The sequence below is a fragment of the Eulemur rufifrons genome, chromosome 2 (assembly GCF_041146395.1).
Source record: "Eulemur rufifrons isolate Redbay chromosome 2, OSU_ERuf_1, whole genome shotgun sequence".
In the NCBI taxonomy this organism is placed as follows: Eukaryota; Metazoa; Chordata; class Mammalia; order Primates; family Lemuridae; genus Eulemur; species Eulemur rufifrons.
This window is the reverse complement of record NC_090984.1, coordinates 41,325,788-41,347,009: the sequence shown is the minus strand read 5'-3', so window position 1 is coordinate 41,347,009 and position 21,222 is coordinate 41,325,788. Positions and strand designations below refer to the sequence as shown.

General features: G+C 43.9%; 1 protein-coding gene across 1 annotated transcript in view; it reads right to left on the bottom strand.

The window, feature by feature from the left end:
* The window catches only part of MYO5C (myosin VC), a 79,439-nt gene that overhangs the window by 2,488 nt on the left and 55,729 nt on the right, over positions 1-21,222 (bottom strand). The window contains exons 31-39 of the mRNA XM_069492100.1: positions 20,512-20,605; positions 19,981-20,044; positions 18,747-18,915; positions 15,294-15,381; positions 13,905-14,003; positions 12,444-12,598; positions 9,573-9,662; positions 7,027-7,177; positions 5,746-6,028 (exon numbers count right to left, since the gene is read on the bottom strand). Of these exons, the coding sequence (XP_069348201.1) occupies positions 5,746-6,028; positions 7,027-7,177; positions 9,573-9,662; positions 12,444-12,598; positions 13,905-14,003; positions 15,294-15,381; positions 18,747-18,915; positions 19,981-20,044; positions 20,512-20,605 (1,193 nt within the window). The remainder of the gene's footprint in view (positions 1-5,745; positions 6,029-7,026; positions 7,178-9,572; positions 9,663-12,443; positions 12,599-13,904; positions 14,004-15,293; positions 15,382-18,746; positions 18,916-19,980; positions 20,045-20,511; positions 20,606-21,222) is intronic.

Below are 21,222 nucleotides of genomic sequence, written 5' to 3'. Positions count from 1 at the left end.
CAGTGATATTTGAATAGAAGATTTACATTGGAATAAAAAATTGATTTTTTTCCTGAATGGCAGAAAACTTTCAATTAGTAAAGGATTGCTTTCCATTGACTGTGGTTTTTATTCTTGTTTCTGTAGCTAATACGACAGGTTTATGAGTTAAGAGGCATGGGCTAACCCACTGTGTGAGCCTGGGGGAGTTAATCAACCTCTTTGGGTACAATTGGAGTGTTGACAACTGTCATTCATTGCTAGTGGGAATGGAACATGGTACAGCTGCTGTGGAAGACAGTTTGGGAGTTTCTCAAAATTAAACACAGAATTACCATGTGACCCAGCAATTCCACTCCTAGGTAAGAGAACTGAAAACACGTCCACACAAAATATGGTACACAAATGCTCATAGCAGCATTACTCTCTTTCTTTCTTTCTTTCCTTTTCTTTTTTTTTTTTTTTTGAGACAGAGTCTCGCTCTGTTGCCCAGGCTAGAGTGCCGTGGTGTCAGCCTAGCTCACAGCAACCTCAAACTCCTGGGCTCAAGTGATCCTCCTGTCTCAGCCTCCCGAGTAGCTGGGACTACAGGCGTGCACCACCATGCCCCGCTAATTTTTTCTACATATGTTTTTAGTTGTCTGGCTAATTTCTTTCTATTTTTTAGTGGAGATGGGGTCTCGCTCTTGCTCAGGCTGGAGCAGCATTACTCTTAATAGCCAAAAAGTGAAAACAACCCACATGTCCATCAACTGCTGAATGTGCAAACAAATTATAGTATATCCATACAATGGGATATTATTCAGCAACAGAAAGGAGTGAGATACTAATATCTGCTACATGGATGAAATTCCCAAACATTATGTAAGTGAAAGCCATCCACAAAGGAGAATATATTTTACGCTTCCATTTATTTTTAAAAGTCCAGAATAGGCAGATCTATAAAGAAAGAAAATACATTAGTAGTTGCCTAGGCTGGGGGTAGGGAGTTGAGGGTGGGGGATGAGAGTGGCTGCTGATGGTATGAGGTTTCTTTTAGGAAAGATGAGTGTTTAAAAATGACATTATGGTGATGGTTGGACAATGCTGTAAATATACCAAAAACCACTGAACTTTCAATGGGTGAACTTTATGGTATGTAAATTACAAATCAATGAAGATGCTAAAAAAAACAAAAAACAATTGAGTGTTGAACTAGGTGATCTCTAGGGTCAGTCCCAACTCTGAGCTTCCCAATGAGCAGCTCGCTGTGTGGGTCTTCTGTCTGGGTGTGACACGGGGACAGTAGTGCTGCAGTGATGTACACAGGGCGGCCCCGTGTGTGAGACGACACCCTTGCCTTCTCCCCCTCCTCCTCTTCTGCATTGTCACTTTTGTCCCAATAGCTGGAGTTCTTATTAATTTTGGTTTTTATTACAATAGGTTTCTAATGGGCCTCCCATCTTAGCCCTTCCAATCCACCCATTTGATCCTGCCACGGGCCTTTCTAAGTCTGAATTTTGAGCATGTTAATTCTCCCACTCAACAGTGCGTGGTGGAGTTCCGGGCCTTGGTGAGCTGGAGTAAGCACACGCTCCACCCCGCTGCTCCCACTCCGTACAGCTGTGCGCCCTGGATGGAACCCACGGGGCAGCTATTTGAGGACTCTGAAAAGTAAATAGGAGCAAGTGTATTGGGGAAGATGACCAGAATCTGAAGGACTTCCAAGTTGAATGTGAGTTTACTGGCTGTTCCCCTCTGCTATTCACTGGCCTGACCTCACCACGGCCTGAAACTCAGAAGTGAGCATCAACATCGACAAAGAGCTCTGGGAGGAGCCCTCTAGCTCTAGCCTGAGGAGCTGAAGAAGGGCCCCCTAATGCTCAGAGATAGGGTGGAAATGCCCTGCTTTCCCCCCTCCTTTCTTCATTCTTTCCTGCTTAAGTCCCAAACAATCGCATGGTGGCAGCAGCCCTGGCAATGGGGGCCAGCAGGAGCCTGAGACCTGGAGAGAAGGAAAAGTTCCTTTCCAACTGGAGGAGCTGTGGCTCAAGAGGCTGGGTGAGCCCACTGCTTTAATTCTCTCTTTGCCCTCCCACCATTTGTCCCCCAGAGGGGACACTGCAGGAAGTGTACTGCAGAGCAAGTTATATAAAGCCCCAGTTTTCCGGCTGAAGGACCAAAAAGGGACCAGAAAGTTCCAGGGATATTGTGCAAAGGGAGGAGCCTGAGAAAGCTTGGACAGTAGCTTCTTAAAGTTCTTTATGAATTCCTGGGCTTCTCCCTGAGTCCATGCATGGATCTGACCCTAAACAGCATATACAGACTTCGAGAACTGAACTGTGACCTAGGCCACCACTCAAACTCCAAACTGGCCACTGTATGTCACACGTATGAGACAGAACCAAATAGCACCACAAAGCCTCTGAAAACTGAACCAACATGGGGACCACAATACATAGAGGATGGTCAGAACTTGTAGCCTGAACCCAAGTGGGTGGTTTACCTGAAAAAATATCAACGTCTTCCATAGGATATAAAGATCTAGACGAGAGTCTCAGAATATAATATTGAAAATGTCTAGGATACAATTCAAAATTACTTGGCATATGAAGAAACAGAAAAATCTCAATTCACATTCAACAGGACAACAGATGTCAACACTGAGATGACACAAATATTGGAAATATCTGACAAAGACTTTAAAAGAAGTTATCATAAAAATGCTTCAAAAAGTAAACATAAATTCTCTTGCAATGAATGGAAAGATATTAATATAAAGTCTCAGAAAAGAAATAGAAGATATAAAGAGAAACCAAATGGAAATTTTAGAATTGAAAAATATAGTAACAGAAATAAAAGTACTCACTGAATAGTCTCAGTAGCAGAATAGAGATAACAGAAGAGTCGCTGAACTTGAAGGGATTAATAGGGATTATCCAATCTGAACAGCACAGAGGAAAAAAACTGAGAAAAATGAACAAAACTTTAGGGACCCACAGACAATACTGAGAGCACTAACACTTGCATCACAGAAGTTCTAGAAGTAGAAGAAAAAGTATGATGTAGACAAAATATTTGAAAAAATAGTGACTGAAAATGTCCCAGATTCAGGAATGGAAGAGGGGACAGCACTACAGATCCTGAAGAAATTAAAACGATGACAAGGAAGTATGAACAGCTCTACGTGCATAAACTCAATGACTTAGATGAAATGGACCAATTCTTGAAAATCACAAACTGCTAAAATTCACCTAAGATGAAATACATAACCTGGATAGTCCTACAACTATTAAAGAAATTGAATTCATAGTTTAAACTTTCTGAATGAAAAAACCTGTATTGGCTGCCGCCACTGAGGGACTAAGTATGTGTTTTCACCCTGGCACTCTGTTCTCTTCCTAATTTTTCTAGGTTTCCGTCACTCCTGGCGTGCTCTGTCCATACCCTGCTTTCAGTTTCTCTTAGTTTCAGCCTGTGCTCATTCCTGTAATTCTTTTTTTTTTGAGACAGAGTGTCGCTTTGTTGCCCAGGCTAGAGTGAGTGCCGTGGCGTCAGCCTAGCTCACAGCAACCTCAAACGCCTGGGCTTAAGCAATCCTACTGCCTCAGCCTCCCGAGTAGCTAGGACTACAGGCATGCGCCACCATGCCCGGCTAATTTTTTTTTCTATATATATTTTAGTTGTCCAGATAATTTCTTTCTATTTTTAGTAGAGACGAGGTCTCGCTCATTGCTCAGGCTGGTCTCGAACTCCTGACCTTGAGCGATCCACCCGCCTCGGCCTCCCAGAGTGCTAGGATTACAGGCGTGAGCCACCGCGCCCGGCCCCTGTAATTCTTGATTTGTTCAAATCCCATCTGTTCTGTAAGACCCAAATCACTGCTTTTCCTACTCACCCCAGAATCCCTCAGGCCAGACTGCAACCTATTTATTTGGGCCGCATTATTCTAGTTCCTAACAGAACTGTCTCCACGGGACAATGGGCAAAGCAGCCACAGTGAAATTGGCTGTAAAAATGTTAGTGTGGCAATTATGAGATAGAGTTCCACAGGAGGCAATACTTTTGCAATTCGTGACTAGGAACGAGAAAGAATTAGGTACTAGGAAAATCTTTATATCTTCCCAGGAGCTGCTCTGCCTCACCATGCCCAATGAAACAAAGAGCTCATCGTGTTTTGCTCTTTGTCCTGGCAGCCAGTTTTCAAGCTACTCTGTCCACTATATTTTTTTCTTTGGTGCTGATTTTCTACTTGTGTTCATATTTTATGTTATTGCTCGTGATTTCATTGTAAAGCTGTCTCAAATCCTGCGTAAGCCTTGCTTACGGCAGGCACTTAATGAATATCTGAATGCACTAGCGCGTGCCTCTAACATGCAGGTGCCACTCAGAGCATGGCACTGTGAGGGCATTACTTCTCTGATGGCCACTTTCAACTGGTGAAAGGAACAAGGCACTGAGCAACTCTGGGGCAGACGTTTGCTTGTCCTCGAAGAAGTTGCTCTAAGGTCTAGAGTTCTGAGTCTCCCTCACGTCTATGCCGTCTTGGGGGACCCCCTGGTGGGGTGAGAGTTGAATTTAGCAAAGGCTATGGTGGTACACGTAGGTTCATGGCTTTACTTTAAATCGGGCTGAAACCTACCTCAGAGGGCTACGGGGCATCTGCTTGGAGCTTGTGAAACAAACAGAACTCTTTCCTTTCCCAACAAAGAGAAAAAGATCTGCAAAGGCCAGTCCTTCTGAATACCCCTTCGCATCTGAAAACCATACTGTGGCGTGGGAATTTGCCAGCCTGGTTTGTGGGAACGTCCAACTCCAACTTTTACTGATGCTAAAAAGGTATAATGATGCTTCATATTTATTTCTTAGCTTAAGATACTTCCTTTGTCACCTTCTCTTACATCATTACCATCATCGCCACCCCAGGTTCTCCTATCACAGACAGGTATCACATTCCTGTACGTATTATAAGAATCTTAAATATCTACCCCATATTGTGTGTTTCCTAATCACGTGATTAGTGTTAGTTCAAATAATAGCTCAAGGTGCATGTTTCCTCAATTGAGAGACAGAGTTGACACCTTGAAACCGTGGATTACCTTGTCTTCGGGATAAACTCCAAATGCCTTAGCCTGGCATCCCAGTCCGGATCCAACCTACCTCTCTACGTTGGTCCTGCTGCTCCCCAGACAAATCTCTTAATCCAGATGGAGCCTGAGCGGGGAGACTCACTCGGTCCCACCGCTGTGCCTTTGCCCACGTCCCTTGCTGTCTTCTCCCTTAATCACTCAACACACAGCTCTCTGGCTTAGCCAACTTTTCCGTCTGCAATATCTCTCTTCTCTGAAGCATTTCCTGCACTGCTAGCTTGTGTCTTGAATTATGACTTAGCTGTTTTAAGCTTCTCAAGGGCAAGAATCATATCATTTTCCCTTTGTTTCCTGTGTTCTCTGCCTGCAGTACTAGTCACTGAGAAGGTGCTTATGCTGGTTGAGTGTATGATAATCGTAGAGGGCTGGAATTTAAAATACACGGTTACTAGTTCTCAGTTAAAGCCACTAGGTCAGATCGTCAAGTTAGCGCGGTGTGGTGTGATGGGGGTAGGGTCTCGGCGCCAGATGCCAACACCTCTGGGGCACCATGAATCACCTTGCACATCCCCACAGCAGCCGGGCCCAGGTGGGGGTCTGAGGCTGCAGCAGGGAGGGCCAGGCGTGTGTGGCCTCAGACTTAAAGAGCATTCCTTCCAGCCAGCCTGTCCGGGTAGGCGGGGGTCCTGGGTTTTACCTTATCTGCATCCCTTTTCTGCAGGAGCACATGTCCTTGCGCAGGAAGAGGCTGTTCAGTGTGACTGCCCCGATCAAGAAGAAGAGCTGCTTCACCGCCTGCCTCACCAGCTCGGGGTCCAGGCCGTTCTGGCACATGGTGCTGTAGAAGTAGCTCAGCTGCTGCAGCACGGAGGTCATCGTGTAGGCGTCCGTGTCGTCTACGCTGGACGACCGCTTCCGGAAGCCCGTGGGCTTCAGGCCAGAAATGCCCTGCAGACTCTCATACTCCAGCATGCCTGGCACTACAGAAAAAAAGGGGACGTTTTCCACGGCCCTCACGTGTCTGTTTCAGGAGATGGGACAATTTTCTACAAGATTCAGTAGATATAGCTGTGATAGGGAAAAGCAAAAGAATCAAGGATTGGGAGCCCCAGGGTGTGTGTTGGGGGGTGGACAACTTTTAGAGCAGGGCAGTAGCTCCTCTTCTAGGTCTGAAGCAGCTTTTCTTTCAACTTCACATGAAAGAGAGCTGGTTGGCATGAAAACTCATGTTCTGGAACCATTTAAAACCTATGGCATTACATTTCAGAAAACTAAGGAAAGTATGAAAGAATTTGAATAGGATTTTAGGATTTCAAAAATATTTGGCTAAGACCCAAGAATAGCCACATAAGAAGTAGAAATACTGGCCGGGCGCGGTGGCTCACACCTGTAATCCTAGTACTCTGGGAGGCTGAGGCGGGATGATCACTCGAGCTCAGGAGTTCAAGACCAGCCTGAGCCAAAGTGAGACCCTGTCTCTACTAAAAAAATAGAAAGAAATTATATGGACAACTAAAAATATATATATAAAAAATCAGCTGAGCATGGTGGTGCATGCCTGTAGTCCCAGCTACTCAGGAGGCTGAGGCAGGAGGATTGCTTGAGCCCAGGAGTTTGAAGTTGCAGTGAGCTAGGCTGACACCACGGCACTCTAGCCTGGGCAACAGAGTGAGACTCTGTCTCAAACAAACAAACAAAAAAAAAAGTAGAAATACCACATAGATAGTAGATGTTCCCCCCAACTTTTTTCCTTCAGGATGAATCATCCTTACAGAAGAATAACTACCAATAGTGTACCATTATTTATGGAATCATTTTAAGCAAGCAAAGAATTAAAAGGCAGACATTTATGTAATTATATTTCCTTGGCTTTTTAAACTATGTTATTCATAATCACACATTCCATACACCAAGTTTTATGTTTTAAAAAGTCTCAATGTTACTATAAATATTTTTTGGTCACCAATTTTCTTCTTACCTATTATTGGTTGGATATTATTTTCCATTACGACAATGAACTGATGATATATTCGTATAGCCACATCACTGAGAATCTGTCTGTATTCTGAAAGGTCAAAATTGTTCAAGCAGTTCTTATTCTGATGTGGACTATTATGCTTCATGAATTCCTAAAAGTAATTTTGAACATATAAATATTAGAATATAAACGTGTAGGAAATTAAAATAATATTATAATCAGCTTCTATTAACACTATCATTGTTTTACCTTAAACCTTAATGTCTGATTTATATCAAAGGAGGTCTTGATGTTTGGGGAAGCGTTACTTTCTATAAGAAAAAATAGCACTGATTTCCTGTACAATCTCGGTCATCATACTGGACTGCACTGCCCACTCCCCTGCAAACATTGCCTCCGGTATAGACTACGTGGAGAACCACTCCCACGGAAGCTCATAGAAAAATACTACAGAGCACCCAAGGAAACAAACTGCTGTAAGAGATAAGTAGATGTAACAAATGAGATTCATAACCTTATAATTATAGGGTATAGACCCATCTGAAATATTTTACAATCCATGCTATGGACTGAATGTGTGTGCTCTCCTAAAACTCATATGTTTTGAAGCCCCAACTCTCCAGGGTGGTTGCATTTGGAGATGGGATCTCTAAGGAACTAATTGAGGTTACACGGGTCATAAGGGTGGGCCTCTGATCCAAAAGGGTTAGTGTCCTTATAGGAAGAGACACCAGAGAGCGTTTGCCCACTCTCTCCCCCATCCTCCCTGCCCTTCCCTCGTATCCCTGTCCCTGTCACCCCATGCACCAGGAAAGGTCCTGTGAGGGCATGGGGAGAAGGCAGCTGTCAGCAAGCCAGGAGGACAGCCCTCACCAGGAACGGATCATGCTGGCACCCTGACCTCAGACGTCCAGCCTCCAGAACCGTGAGAAGTAAATCTCTGTTGTTTAAGACACCCAGTCTGCAGTATTTTGTTATAGTAGCCTGAGCACATTAATGCAGTATGCTTACCATGTTCAAAGAGATAAAAGAAAAAGAAAACATTAAGAGTAGGACATTATGATAAAAGGCAGAGGTGAAAAAGAACCAGAGAAATTTTAGAAATAAAAATATGGCAACTGAAAAAACCCTTAGACAGGGAAAAGAACATTCTATACATGGCTGAAGGGAGCAAAGAAAGGATCATAAAATAAATTATGTGGAATGATATACTCTTCTATCAATGTCTAATAGATGCCAGTTTGTCTTAAATTGACTAGCCTGTGCCTCCCCTTGTTTTGGTATTCCTTTTAGGCAGAGGTTGGATTTTATCTATGTAATTCTTATCTTTTATTCTATGGTAGTAGTCAGATTACTGTTATATTTTATTTTACCTTCTTTCCATTGGGACAACTAGCTATCCATATGGAAGAAGATATGAAATCATTACCTCACACATCAATTTGAGATAGATAAATAATGACACCAATTTTGGATAGGTAAAAACATAATTGTGAACTCTGAATGTGAACTCTAAAAGTTTAGAAGAGAATATTTTCATGATCTCAGGATAGGGAAGAATTTCTTGAACAAGACACAAATCATAAAAGAACAAGGTTGATAGATTTAAGCATATCAAAATTCAAAAACTATGCATGACAAAGCACTTCATAAAGGAAATTAGAAGATCCATCCACAATATGTAATGACCTCCTACAAATCAGTAAGAGAAAAATCAACCCTAAGAAAAGTGAAGAAGGAATGTGACTAGGCAACTTAAAAGGAAACTTGAATGACCAATAGGCATACACAATGATGCTTGACTTCACTAATGAGCAAATAAATGCAACTTAAGTCAACAAGGTGTCATTTAATGCCCATGAGATTGGTAAATAATAAAAATGTTGGTCAATATCAAGTGTTGGTAAAGGTAGGAGACACTTGAAACTTCATACACTGCTGGTGGGACTATAAAATATTAAGAGTAAAACCATTTTGGAGAGCACTGAGAACCCTAAAAATCACTTTGTTATTTTAGTTCAATGAAATTTTTCTCAGTGAGTACTTGAAGGTGGAGAACTCTTTTCTGACATCAGACCCCTGGAAGCAGAGTCAGAACAGCAAAGGAGAAATTTGTTGCAGATTATGAAGGAACAATTGGAATCATGTAGAGAGAACAGTTGTGAAAAGATAGGCATATTGAACTAATGGCTATAGGTTAGAGTCACAATAAGTTTAGAAGTAAGAGAATTTCACAACCAGAAGGAAACTCAAAATTCACCTCATCTACTTATTGATTTACAAGTAAAGGAAACCTAGGAGGCTCAGTACCATGCCCAAGGTCTAAGCTTCTTCTAGAAGCCTCTGGCCTGTGGTGTACACCCAGGAGTCCAGTAGGTACTGTGCAGTTGACCGCCCGTGTGAAAAGGAAGCCAGAAAGCCGGTTGGAACAGAAGCTGTGCCTGGAGCTGCCTGTCCCAATCCCTAACCCGTCTGCAGAGCTCCCGCTCATGAGGAGGTGACAGACAGCTGTCAGCACAAGACACAGAGCAGGCAAGCATGTGTACCTCTTCTCCACTGTACTGCTTCAGGCAATTGAGGAAATGGCACGTGTTGGAAAGCCAAAAGGACAGCATCTCGAAGTCTTCTAAATGTTCCTTTAGGAAAACAAGAAAAGACAAAATTGGACTGGATGATTACCCATGCCTCTGAGCATCTTACTATTTGGTTCACTTGTAGCTTCTGGCCAAAATTAATTTTTTTTAATGCACTAAGGCCTTTAAACAATTTACACTGTAATTATAAGAGCTTATATTTATGTGGTGGGTCATGGTCTGCAACATGTTTCTGCACAGGTACGTCACTCATTAATGAAGCCTGAAGCAGGCGCGGCAGGGATGCACAAGAAATAAAAGTCTCAGTTCCTGCTCTTCAAAGTTCTCATGCCGGCGGGGAAGACAGATATAACAAAGGGAGGGCGCAGTTAAACAGGTGGCCAAGTGCCCGAATGATGGGCGTAGGCTGTGCTTCCAAAGCTCACGACAGAGGGCCTACCGGGAAGCAGGACAGCTGAGGAAACTCACGAGAGAGGCAGGAGGATCCACCCCTTGCAGGAAAGGGCGGCAAGACAAGAGCTCAGATCAGGGACAGTTGGGGAGGGCAGCTCCGCCCACGGGGCAGGAAGAGGAGGAACAAGTAAAGAAGGCAATCTGGCTTCTACAGTGACCAGAGGGATGAGAGGAAAACTGGGAAAATCCTAGGATTTGGAAAACAAGGGAAGAGGGTTTCAAGGAAGTGTTGCTAATGCTTCAGTCACTTTAAGAAGAATAAAAATTGAAGAAATATCACTGGTTTTAGCAAGAGGAACTATTGGTGACCTTTCTGTAGAGTGACAGGGTGGAAGCCAGATTGCAAGGAGTAACAAAGGGAACTGGTGGAAGGCCCTAGTGTGAGCATTTTGGCAGCCCGGGGCCGGAGGGAAAGGAAGAGTGGCTGAGGACGGCGAGTGGGCCGAGTGAGCTGCCCTAGGTGCTGTGTGCGGGGGTGGGGGGGGCGTGGGGGGGGTGGGCACGGGTGGGCCCTGGGTACACACAAAGGCAGAGGGAGGGAGCCACGGAGAAGCTGAGGCCAAAGATGCTGGTGAGAAGGGGGTTTACACCCCTCATTCCATGCATCTTTTGGTTTATAAATATTTAGCTAAACATTCCAGAGTAGCAAGATGAGACAAATGCCACGTGCTTATGGCTGGAACATAATGCCGGTTGGTCCTGTCTTAAGAAAACCCAATTTATGAAAGTAGGACAGGGAAAACATCAATTTATGGAATCTCCTTCCAAAACTACACTGGTGGCTCCTGTGAAGACTCAAAAGCATCCAGCACCAAACAAATGCTAATTTTCAACTCTTAACTCCAGATGAATAATGAATTCGTGTTACAGACTTTTTGGAGGGGAGGGGAGAATTACTCTGACCTCTCATCAATCTACTGTTTTTCTTCTTCTTTCTTCCTAGATATTTAAAATAGGATTTAATTCCTCATGACTCTTCCAGAATACACATTTTACTAAAAGTGAGGTAGGCTTTCCCCCAACTAGAACTTTCAAATACATCCCAATATCATTGCTACTCTTTTGGAGGGCCATGAAAAATACTGGATCTATATTTTATTGCTGCCTTCCCATGTGGATCAATATGTCATGATACCCAAAAACTCGGACTTCTAACATAACTGTAAACTGGATGGTCATGTCCTAAAGAGAGAGAAAGCAGGTTTGTACTAACTCCACTTCCTGTGGCTAATGAATTTCTACATCCAGAACAGCACAAAGTCCAGCTTTGTGCTGAATTAAGCACTTACCCACGCTGGCTATCCCAATCTTCCAGAACAAGCCAAGCATTACCAGACAGCTCTTTATACAAAGCAACTATCCCTGTGAGCAAGGATCCAGGTCTGCTTAGAAAGAAATCTTCAATGCTTAGTTACAGTTATTTACTCATTTATCACTTACTGTGTTTCCAGGAAAAAAAAATATCAGTAAGCTAAGAATGGTTTTAAGATTATGCTGCTCCTAGAAAGGAAATTAGCAATGAACTTTATCTTACTGTTACGTTAGTGTTCACACAACCCTGTCACTGTCATTTTTGATCACTGTCCACATGTCACACTATGAAGAGATTGTTCATAAAGAGTTCAGTTGGTGACGTCTGATATACATATTATACACACAGAATATCTCCATGTCCCATGGTCTGTTCCCTCCCACCCGGTGGCAAACCACTGGCTGTCTGCTTGTCCAATTGTTCCAATAAGGACAACATCCTAGGGAATGGCAGGCAGCAAATTGGAAGGAATCTGGATCCCTGCATGACCATGTGGAGCAGAGCCTCCTTGCAACCTGGATGGCTCATTATGAAACTGCTATGGAGCAAAGAAAAATCCTCTATCTTCTTCAAGTCATTGTATATTGGGGAAAGTGGGTTGGGGGTGTGGTAGGTATCTCGAAGCTATAATAGCTTAGCCTTACTAAGTAACTAACCTAACACACAGCTCATTTTCATTTGTGAATGGGGAATAAAAGTACATAATGTGGTTTTATGAAGGAGAATTATATAATTGCCAAAGGAAGAGATGAATAATTTCTTACTCTTCCCACTTCTCATCATTCATGCCTGTTACACTGATAGAACATCTCTCTCTCACAGCCAGTAATGTCACACCCTAAGGGGACAGAAGTGGCGAGGGTAGTCTCAACCAGGTTGCAGTCTTGCTGTGAGGTCCACTGGCAGATCCTCATCTACCTGTCTTTCCCTAACAGCTGGTTTGAAGAATCGTGTGGCTCATCAAAGGCAGGAGGCTCAGGAGGGGCACCTGGTCATTTCCATAGGTGTTCCTAAAGTAGAGATAATACCAAGGGCCAACATCAAAGGCGGTTCCCTACCTTAACCACCTGCTTAATGCCATTAATGGTGCTGTTCATGAGGGACTTCAGCATGTTGGCGTCATTTAGGGAGTCTGCGTAGCGTACACACATGAACAGGATGTGAGCCGGCAGCCCGGGGATCATGTTCACCACCACACCGCGGGGCTTCAGGTCTGCAGCAGAGGGTGCCAATGAGGATTACAGCTGTGGGTCTGCTCTTCTGCTAAGGAACCTTGAACTAGGGGGCAGGAGTTTGCTGTCCTGTACTTGATGCAGTGCCTGATTGCGTAGGGATTCCTTTGTCTCTTGGAGGAATTCAGTCTGGTTCCTTTCTTGGCAAAAATACACAGGTGCCACCTGCTCCCCATACTTCTCATTTTTGAAGTTCTTTCTCTTTTTTAAAAGGCTGAATAAGAGACAGATATTTGTACTTTTTCCTGGTGTGAAGCCCCTGGGTTTCAGACCCCCCAATGTAAGAAGTGAGCCCCTCCCCCAGTCTCTCTGGTGAGGAGGGGACACAGTGTCAGCAATCATCTGAAGCTGCCTTGAGCAGGGCCCCAGGTGCACGGCAGTGCCGCAGAGAGGCCTGGCTGCCCTGGGCTAGAAGAGAAGGGCAGAGAGACAGCGTGGGTGTGAAGGGAAGGGAGAAACTTTATGGAACAAGCTAAGATAAGCAAACAAGAACCTCCCCGTGGCTGCACTAAGACAAGGGAATGAAGACGAGGCCCCCACAGTTGTGCAGCAGCGAGGGTGGACAGGAAAGGGCAGGGGTGCTCATGCGATCCGAGGGGGTCACTTGGAAGAAGCGGAAGTAAGGCTATGCGTTGGCTTTCTGTCTCAAGATCTTGGGAACAGCTGACAGGGAGGCAGATTGTCTCCCTGCCCCTAGAGAACCATGCAGAAGATTTTGGTGAAGACAGTGTAGTAAGACTGGTCCTAAGACACTAACTCCTGAGCATGCACACTGGGACATTCCTGTAGCTGAGGTACATCTGGGAGCCCCCATCACGTTGCCTGCAAAGAAATGTCTCAGCAGAAGTCAAACGGAGCACAGAGTCACAAATGCTTCCATTGCGGCTCTGTGTGAGACACAAAGATGAGGAGATGTGTCTTCCACCCTGACCCTAGGATTAGACTTGGGGAATGGTTAGGGCAATGGTTCTCAACTGAGGACCATTTTGGCTCCCAGGGCACATCTGGCAATATCTGGAGACATTTTCTATTGTCATGACTAGGGGTTGCTCCTGGCTTCTAGTGAGTAGGAGTCAAGGATGCTGCTGAGTATCCTACAGTGCACACCCCTCTGCCCCAGCAAAGAGCTACCCTCAGTAGTGCTGAGGCTGAGAAACGCTGGGCTAGGGGATGAAGCAATGGAGGAAGGGGGGGAAGAGAAGGGACTGCCCTGCCCAGGTCTTTGGCATTGACTGAAGCGCAAGTTCTCAAAAAGAAAGCACAAATCAGAGTTCCAGGTTTCACTACCAAGAATGAGGTTCTGAATGAGCTTGGCCTCGTCTTCTCTCTTGTACTCCAGCATTCCAAGGTACTCCTTGGGTCCTGGCGACACCTGAACATCATTGGCTGTAGACAGAAGCAAACGGTCAGCTAAATACACAAAACAACTTTCACAGTTTTCACAAGACTACTCTGCCTTCTTCTGCCGGTCCTGGCTGGTTTGCACATGAATTTCTGTAGCTTTCCGATACATTAAAACTTTATTGTACCCTGAAGAATTTCTCCTAGTGAGTTCTATCTGTGAGTATTTCAGTGAGCACATGGCTGCTGAAAAGGCCGAGCTATCCTTCAGAAAAGCCTTACGAGTGCCTGATGGGTATCCAGTGGGACTAGGAGAGAAATCCAAGATGTTGCCCTGTCTTCAAGATGCCAATGCTACAGTGAAAGAAGCAAGACTCACGCAACGTTTTGGTGCACAAAGTACCAAGCTGCACGATCCTAAGAGGGATTTATTCATTTCCTATGGCTGCTGTGACAGATTATCACAAATTTAGTGGCTTAAGTCAATGCATAGTTTTAATCTTACAGTTCTGGAGGTTAGAAGTCTGAAAGCCAAGTCAGAATGGAGAATGGCGATTCATGCATTCCTTCCAACAGTGGGGACACAGTGGGGGCTGGGAAGGACAGACCTGGTCCCTGCTCTCAGGGCACAGACAGCCATTTGTCATTTATTACTGAAGGGGAAAGATCTTCAGTTTGGTTTTGGACATTTCAAATTTGAGGTGAGAGTTGGATAAACAAGAATAAAGGAGCTTTCCAAAGAAATGAATATAGAAAAAGGAACAGAAGGTTGAAAGTACAGCCCTTAGCAATAAAGGCCGACAACAAAAGAGTGAGAAATGTAGGAAGAGAGCATGAGACAGGTAAAGTTGAGTGACTCACAGTAGGAGGAGGAAAGAGAAGCTGAGGGTCTTTTTCACAGGAGCTCATGGGAGTGCTTTGAAGTGTGAAGTGCAGCCCATGTTCAGGATATCTGGCTTCTTACTTCTCTTCTAGTAGAAATTGGGATTCTACTGATCTCATATATGTAATAGGAAGAGAAGGTGACTTTTATTTTGAAACTTGTTTACAGTTTTTTAGAAAGGAGGAGCTAATAGAGAAAGAGGTTCAAAGTATTCATGATAGGATCCCCTTGCAAATACATGAGCACATCTGTACCAACCGGTGGGCAGAAAGCTGTCCTCCCTCCTCAGAGGATCTTTTCATTAGCCCATCACTAGGTCCTGAACCCACAAGTTAGGAATCATTCCTTTGGGTTTCATAGGCCTTGGGCCAGACAGAAAATAAACACTGGAGTGCGTGTTGACTTTAGCTCAAAGCTCAAAAGAATAAGAAGGTGAATATCATTTTTCCTACCTTTTTCAATTGTCTTGGTTAGAGTCCTGACTTGATCTTGTAGCTTTTTAATCACTCTGTCCTTCATGTCTAACTCTTCTTCAAGATCCTTCAGAAATAAAAAGAAACAAAGATATTAGCTTAGAAGCATCTTAATCTATCTTTTGGTAACAGCTGCATTGAGCTGTAATGCACATACTATAAAATTCAGCCATTTAAAGTGTGCAACTCAATGGTTTTTAGTGTAGTCAGAGTTGTGCTACAATCACCATTATCTAATTCCAGAACATTTCATTGCCCCTCAAAAGAACCCGGTAACCTTTAGCGTCACTTCCTAGTTCCCTTTTCCCTTCCAGCCCCTGGCAACCACTCATCTACCTTCTATCTCTATGGATTTGCCTGTTCTGGACATTCCATATAAATGAAATCATATAATAGGTGGTCTTTTGTGTCCGGCTTCTTTCAATCAACATCAGGTTTTCAAGGTTCATCCATGCTATAGCAGGCATAAGAATTTCATACCTTTTTATGACTGAATAATATCTATCGTATGGACATAATACATTTATCTTTGTCTATTTTCTCCTTACTGTAAAGTAATGCCCATCATAGAGAATTTAAAAATATGAGTGTGGAAAAACAGGCCTTCTGGATGTCAGAAGCTGGAGCCAGAGACACTGTTCAGAGATTTGGGCCCTGGTTTTGCCTTTCCTTCCAGACAAGGAGGTGACCTTGCACAGGCTGAATTTGGCTCAAAACCCAGGAGAGTCTTGGATACCTAGAAATATTTCTTATAAAGTGCAGAGTGTTTAAGTTCTTCCTGAATTCTGAGGTTTTAAGACAGAAAGGATTCAGGCTTCTCTGACCCAGCAAGATTCACGAAACAGAGTCACTGCAGCTATGTGCCCCCTGAGGACTCTCGGGACCACGGGACATTGTGCTGCTTCTACTCTGTGTGGCCACCTCTCCCCGCTGCTATTCTGTGTCCCTGGCTAGACACGTTAGGAACTGTATTGACCTTACAAATGGAGGTGTGGACACAGCTTCTTCTAATTTAAGCCCATCTTACAATACGTCTAATAAAAATGTAACCCATCAATCTATAACTTAGAAGAAACTACTGTGCTCATTTTGATTTTTTTCATTCCTTTCCTTTTTTCTAATATGATACATGTACATTTTATAAAATTGGGATCATAACTGCATGCAAAGTTTTTAAATCTTATATTTTCTCTAATTATATTGCAGATATCTTCCCATGTTTTTGATAATACACTCAAACCATTATTTTAATGGTTAAGTCATACAGTATTCAACAATTTAACCTGCCCCTATTGTTAGACACCTATTTGTTTCCTTTGTTTTTTTTCCTCCCGCCCACGATAAGTACTTTGAACAAAATTCTTGGTCCACATATCTGAGTATTTACTTAGAACAGAAACTTATGAGCTGTATTATTGAGTCAAAGGGAATAACTTTCCACAGGTTCATGATATTTGTCTTCAAATCACCCCTCAAAAAGTTTACACCAATTTATAGTCCCAGCAACCCTGTATGACAGTGCCTATCTCAAGATGTTCTCTCTGGCACCATCTCTATTAATTTGACAGGCAAATTTTGAATTAAATAGTGAGATGATCACTAAAATTTTTTTTGACTTCTTTTTTTAATAAGAACCTTCTTTGGCTCCAAGGATCACACAGTGGTTTGAACAGTGTCCACGTCCTCTCAAAATTCATGTCCAATCAGAATCCCAAAATGCAGCCTTATATGGAAATAGGGTCTTTGCAGTTGTAATTAAGCTAAGGATGGATATGAAATCATAGTAGATTAGGGTGGGGCCTAAATCTGATGAGAGTATCCTTGTAACAGACAGAGCACACCGAGAGAAGGCCATGTGAAGAGGACAGGGGTGGGAGTTATGCTGCCACAAACCAAGGAATGCCAGGAGCCCTCCTGAAGCTAGAAGAGGCAAGGAAGGATTCTCCCCTTGAGACTCTGGAGGACTGTGGCCCTGCTATCATCTCAATTTCAGACTTCTGGTCTCCGTAACTGTGACAGAATGAATTTCTGTTGTTTTAAGGCACCTAGTTTATGGCGGCCCTTGGAAACTACTACAGATCAAGTCTCATTTGTGGGCAAAATCCACCAGTTAATATATAGCAATGACATTCTTTTGTTGCATATTCATCTGTTCGTTTGTAACACTGAGGCTGCTCATTGATTCAGGAATAGTGTGTTGAGATGAACACAGGGATGTGCCCGCTCCCCAGCTCAGCGACCTGCCTGGGAGCAGAGCCAGACACATGGGGCAGCGCCAGAGAAGGATGCTGCAGGGGACCCCACTGTGTGCCTGGGAGTGTCAGGAACAAACTCACACAAATCCCTCATGATGCACAGGGGTTGACACGCACTTAGCTAGAGAGTAAAGGGTCACGCATTGCCCACCCATATAGCTTCTCCCCCACTGCTGGCCCCACTGGATCCCAGGAGCACACAAGGGCAAGGGCAAGACAAGGCAAGGTGGCCTCACACATGTGGACAGTGGGCAGTTGCTTATTTGATGTGATTTGAGAGTTCTAGTCTCTGAGAAAGCTGCACCTGCCTCAAAAAAGATGGCCATCACCTAGGTGCCACTGATTAGAATTTGTTACTTCCTATTAAATGTTAAACTCCCATGATTCCTCTTTTTGGATGTGATTACTCTTCAAAGTTTAATTCTAACAATGGAAAATATGGTTTTACCTGATCACGGTTTTCCTGTGAGGTAGGAAATGGGGGGGCCCTGACAGTGGGACGAAGGGCACGTGGGCACATCCAGGCTGACCACTGCCGGGGTCAGCCCTCTCGGGTCACCGTCTGGGAGGCTGTGAGGGCTGGAAGGGGCCCAGGAGGGTCCAACTCCCAGGAAAGTGCCCTGTCTGTCACTTCAATGCGTCTCAGTCTTGTGGGTTCTGCACACCAATACAATTTCAGAATAATCGTTGGTGGTTAACATAGGGTTGCCAAATGTCACTTTGGCAAGGGCGTTTAAAATTTGGAGATGAATTTAAAAACTTTAAAACGTCTTCTGTCTACTGTCATGACCATTTCATAAAAGAACATTTTGACTCTAAAAACTACAGGAAGGCCATACCCCCAAAACGAAGCATGGGCCTTTACGTGGGGTGAGTTTTGCTTGGCAAAGTGCTCACACATCGGCCTTGTCACCGTCAGTGCTCTAGATCACGGTGGCTTCACCCCAGACAGTGCCGTCCACCTACATGCTTGGGAACCCCAGCCCGCACCCTGCCTCCCCTGAGGTGGGCTGTGAGCTCAGAGACCGCCTGTCCCTCCAGATGAGAAAATCGACTGCTCTGATGGAAGGATTTCTGGTCTAGAGCTACCAACCCTACACTTTAGGTGGCACGTGTCCCCTTTCAGCCACATCTACAGCCAGCCAGCCATTTATCAATGCTTTAGAAAACATCTCACCCTGTTTTCCAAAGTGAGACGAGATGCTTCTTGCCGGAAGCTGCTCTTCACCTCACTTTCAGTTTCAAATTGTCTCTTCAGGTGCTCACTGGCCTCCTGCATTTCGTGAATCTTATCGATCAGCTTCTCTTTCTCTCTGGTGTGTATTTCATTTTGGGCTTCCACGGCCCTGAGAAAGGGATAGAGGAGCTTTTGGTATCAGTTTGACTGTCATGGAGAAGTCACTCATTGTCATAGCAAGTGCTGGTATTTCCAAAGATGGAAAAACGCCTTGATCAATTTACATGCAAAGCAAATAGCACTTTAATAGGGGATTCTTGAAGGTGGAGGAAAAGGGACCAGGACTGGCTGGGATGTAAAATTATCCCAGGACTGCTCTAGCCTCCTTCACCCAGTAAGAGAGTCCAGCCCCCAGCCGCCCCACATCGCTTCCGTGAGACACCCACACCCACCCACACCCTAGGACCAACGCTCAGAGATTATCTCCTTTGTGACCAGCCTGGGGACCAGAGACTCAAACAGCCGAAGATCAGAGAGAAGAGAAAAAGAGTTCAGAAATGGTGTCTCACCACTTTCTACTACTTTGGGTCCTCATTTGGTCCTGATCTACTGATAAAACCACAAGACTAAAAATGCTCTTGGGGATGCAGGGTGTCCATTTATTGTTCTGGAAAATTAAGTGTCTCAACAAGTTGGCAGCAAAACAGAACCTTTTTCTCATAAGGTTCCACTAGGGCATCAGGCCCTTTGTTGGTCAGGAAGGAAATTTGGGAGATTAGCAATGGAGATTTTCTATCAGCATAGGTTTTAATTCTTAGCCTCAATAGTCTGCTAACAGAAACCCTGTTCTCTCTCACACAACCTTGTTTTATCCATATTTGAATGGATAATTCATGCATGTGGTATAACATTGCAAGGGTAGAGAAGTGTGTATATGTACAGTGAAAGGTATCTCTCCTTCCCTGCTCTGTGCGTCGGTCACCAAGGTACCCTTCCTGGAGGCAGCCAATGTTTGTCCTTTTTACAATCTCGCAGAGATGATGATGATAGTGTGTGTGTGTGTGTGTGTGTGTGTATACACATATATATTTTTCTTCCCATTTGAACAGTTGCATCACACATATTAGCATCTTGCCTTTTTGGCTTAATAACATATCTTGGTATATTTAAGTGTTTCAGAAAAGAAAAGCACTATAGGAGCACGAACTTGAGGAACACACATGTTAACACTTACTTTCTTTGTGTTCCTTCCTCTTCTCGATTGCGATTTAACTGATTAGACAATTCTTCCAGTTTTCCTATAATGAGAAAAAGTGTCAGTACCTTGCAGGGCTATATCGCTGCACTCTGCTTTGGGTTTGGTATTGTCTTCAGTTATCAGAGGACCTAAACTTTATCCAGCTAGAGATTAGATTTTGTTTGGTCTGAATAATGTTTAAAAATTTTTTAAACCATTATTTTAAAATTGTGATAGTTCACATAAAAATTTGCATTTTGGGATTTCCTTTAAAAAATAGGAATATCTAGCAACACTGGGGCCCACATTTCTACCTGGCAACAATCAACAGAGCTTGGAGACAGCTGTCCCTTCAAATGCCCCATGTACCTTATGTGCCCTTCAACCAGCCTGCTTCTCACATTATGTTACCTGCCTGGCCCTGGGGAGAATCACAGTTTAAAACTCTTGGGGATAGTGACCTTTCTGGGTCATTTCCTGGATACAGGAAACTGGTTTCTAAAGCAGGTTCATGAGGGTTTCTGTTACCTTTCATTTTCTCAGTTTGTTCGTTTAGGCGGATTTCCAGATCTTGCTTCTGCTTCTCCAGTTCTGAAATTTGCTGTTTAAAGTCTGGGATCATCTTTGAGAAGAATTAGAAACATTAGAGTGGAAAATTCTTTCATCCATGAACTTCAAAATCTCAGAAGCAAACTAAAGCAGGTGTTCTTCCCGTGGAACATATAGTTGGGTAAGAGGGCTAGCCAAGACATTGGACCAGATTGGCGTTGTGTTTTTTTAACCTTAACACCTATACAATTTCAAGAAAGATTGTACAGTATTCAATACGTTACATGAGATAATCAACATTTTATTATAAAATAGGCTTCATGTTAGATGATTTTGCCCCACTGTAGGCTGATGTAAGTGTTCTGAACACGTTTAAGGTAGGCTAGGCAAGCTAGGACGTTCAGGAGTCCAGGTGTATTTAATGCATCTTCAACTTATGATGGGTTTATTGGGATTAATCCCATCGTTAAGTCAAGGAGTACCTGTACCTGTTTGTGCAATCGGGTCTCACTGCAAATTCCTCATTAAAGTTTCACCCAAGGATTAAGCAAAGGTGTGAGGGTCCTCAGCTACTGTTCCATGTATCCACCTCAGGTCTCCCAAGACTTCCTGATGCTCCCAGGCTAGGCAGAGAAGCTGCGGAGCAGCTGAGAGGGATGAGACACCGAGAGAGCGTGGGGTCCTGGCCGC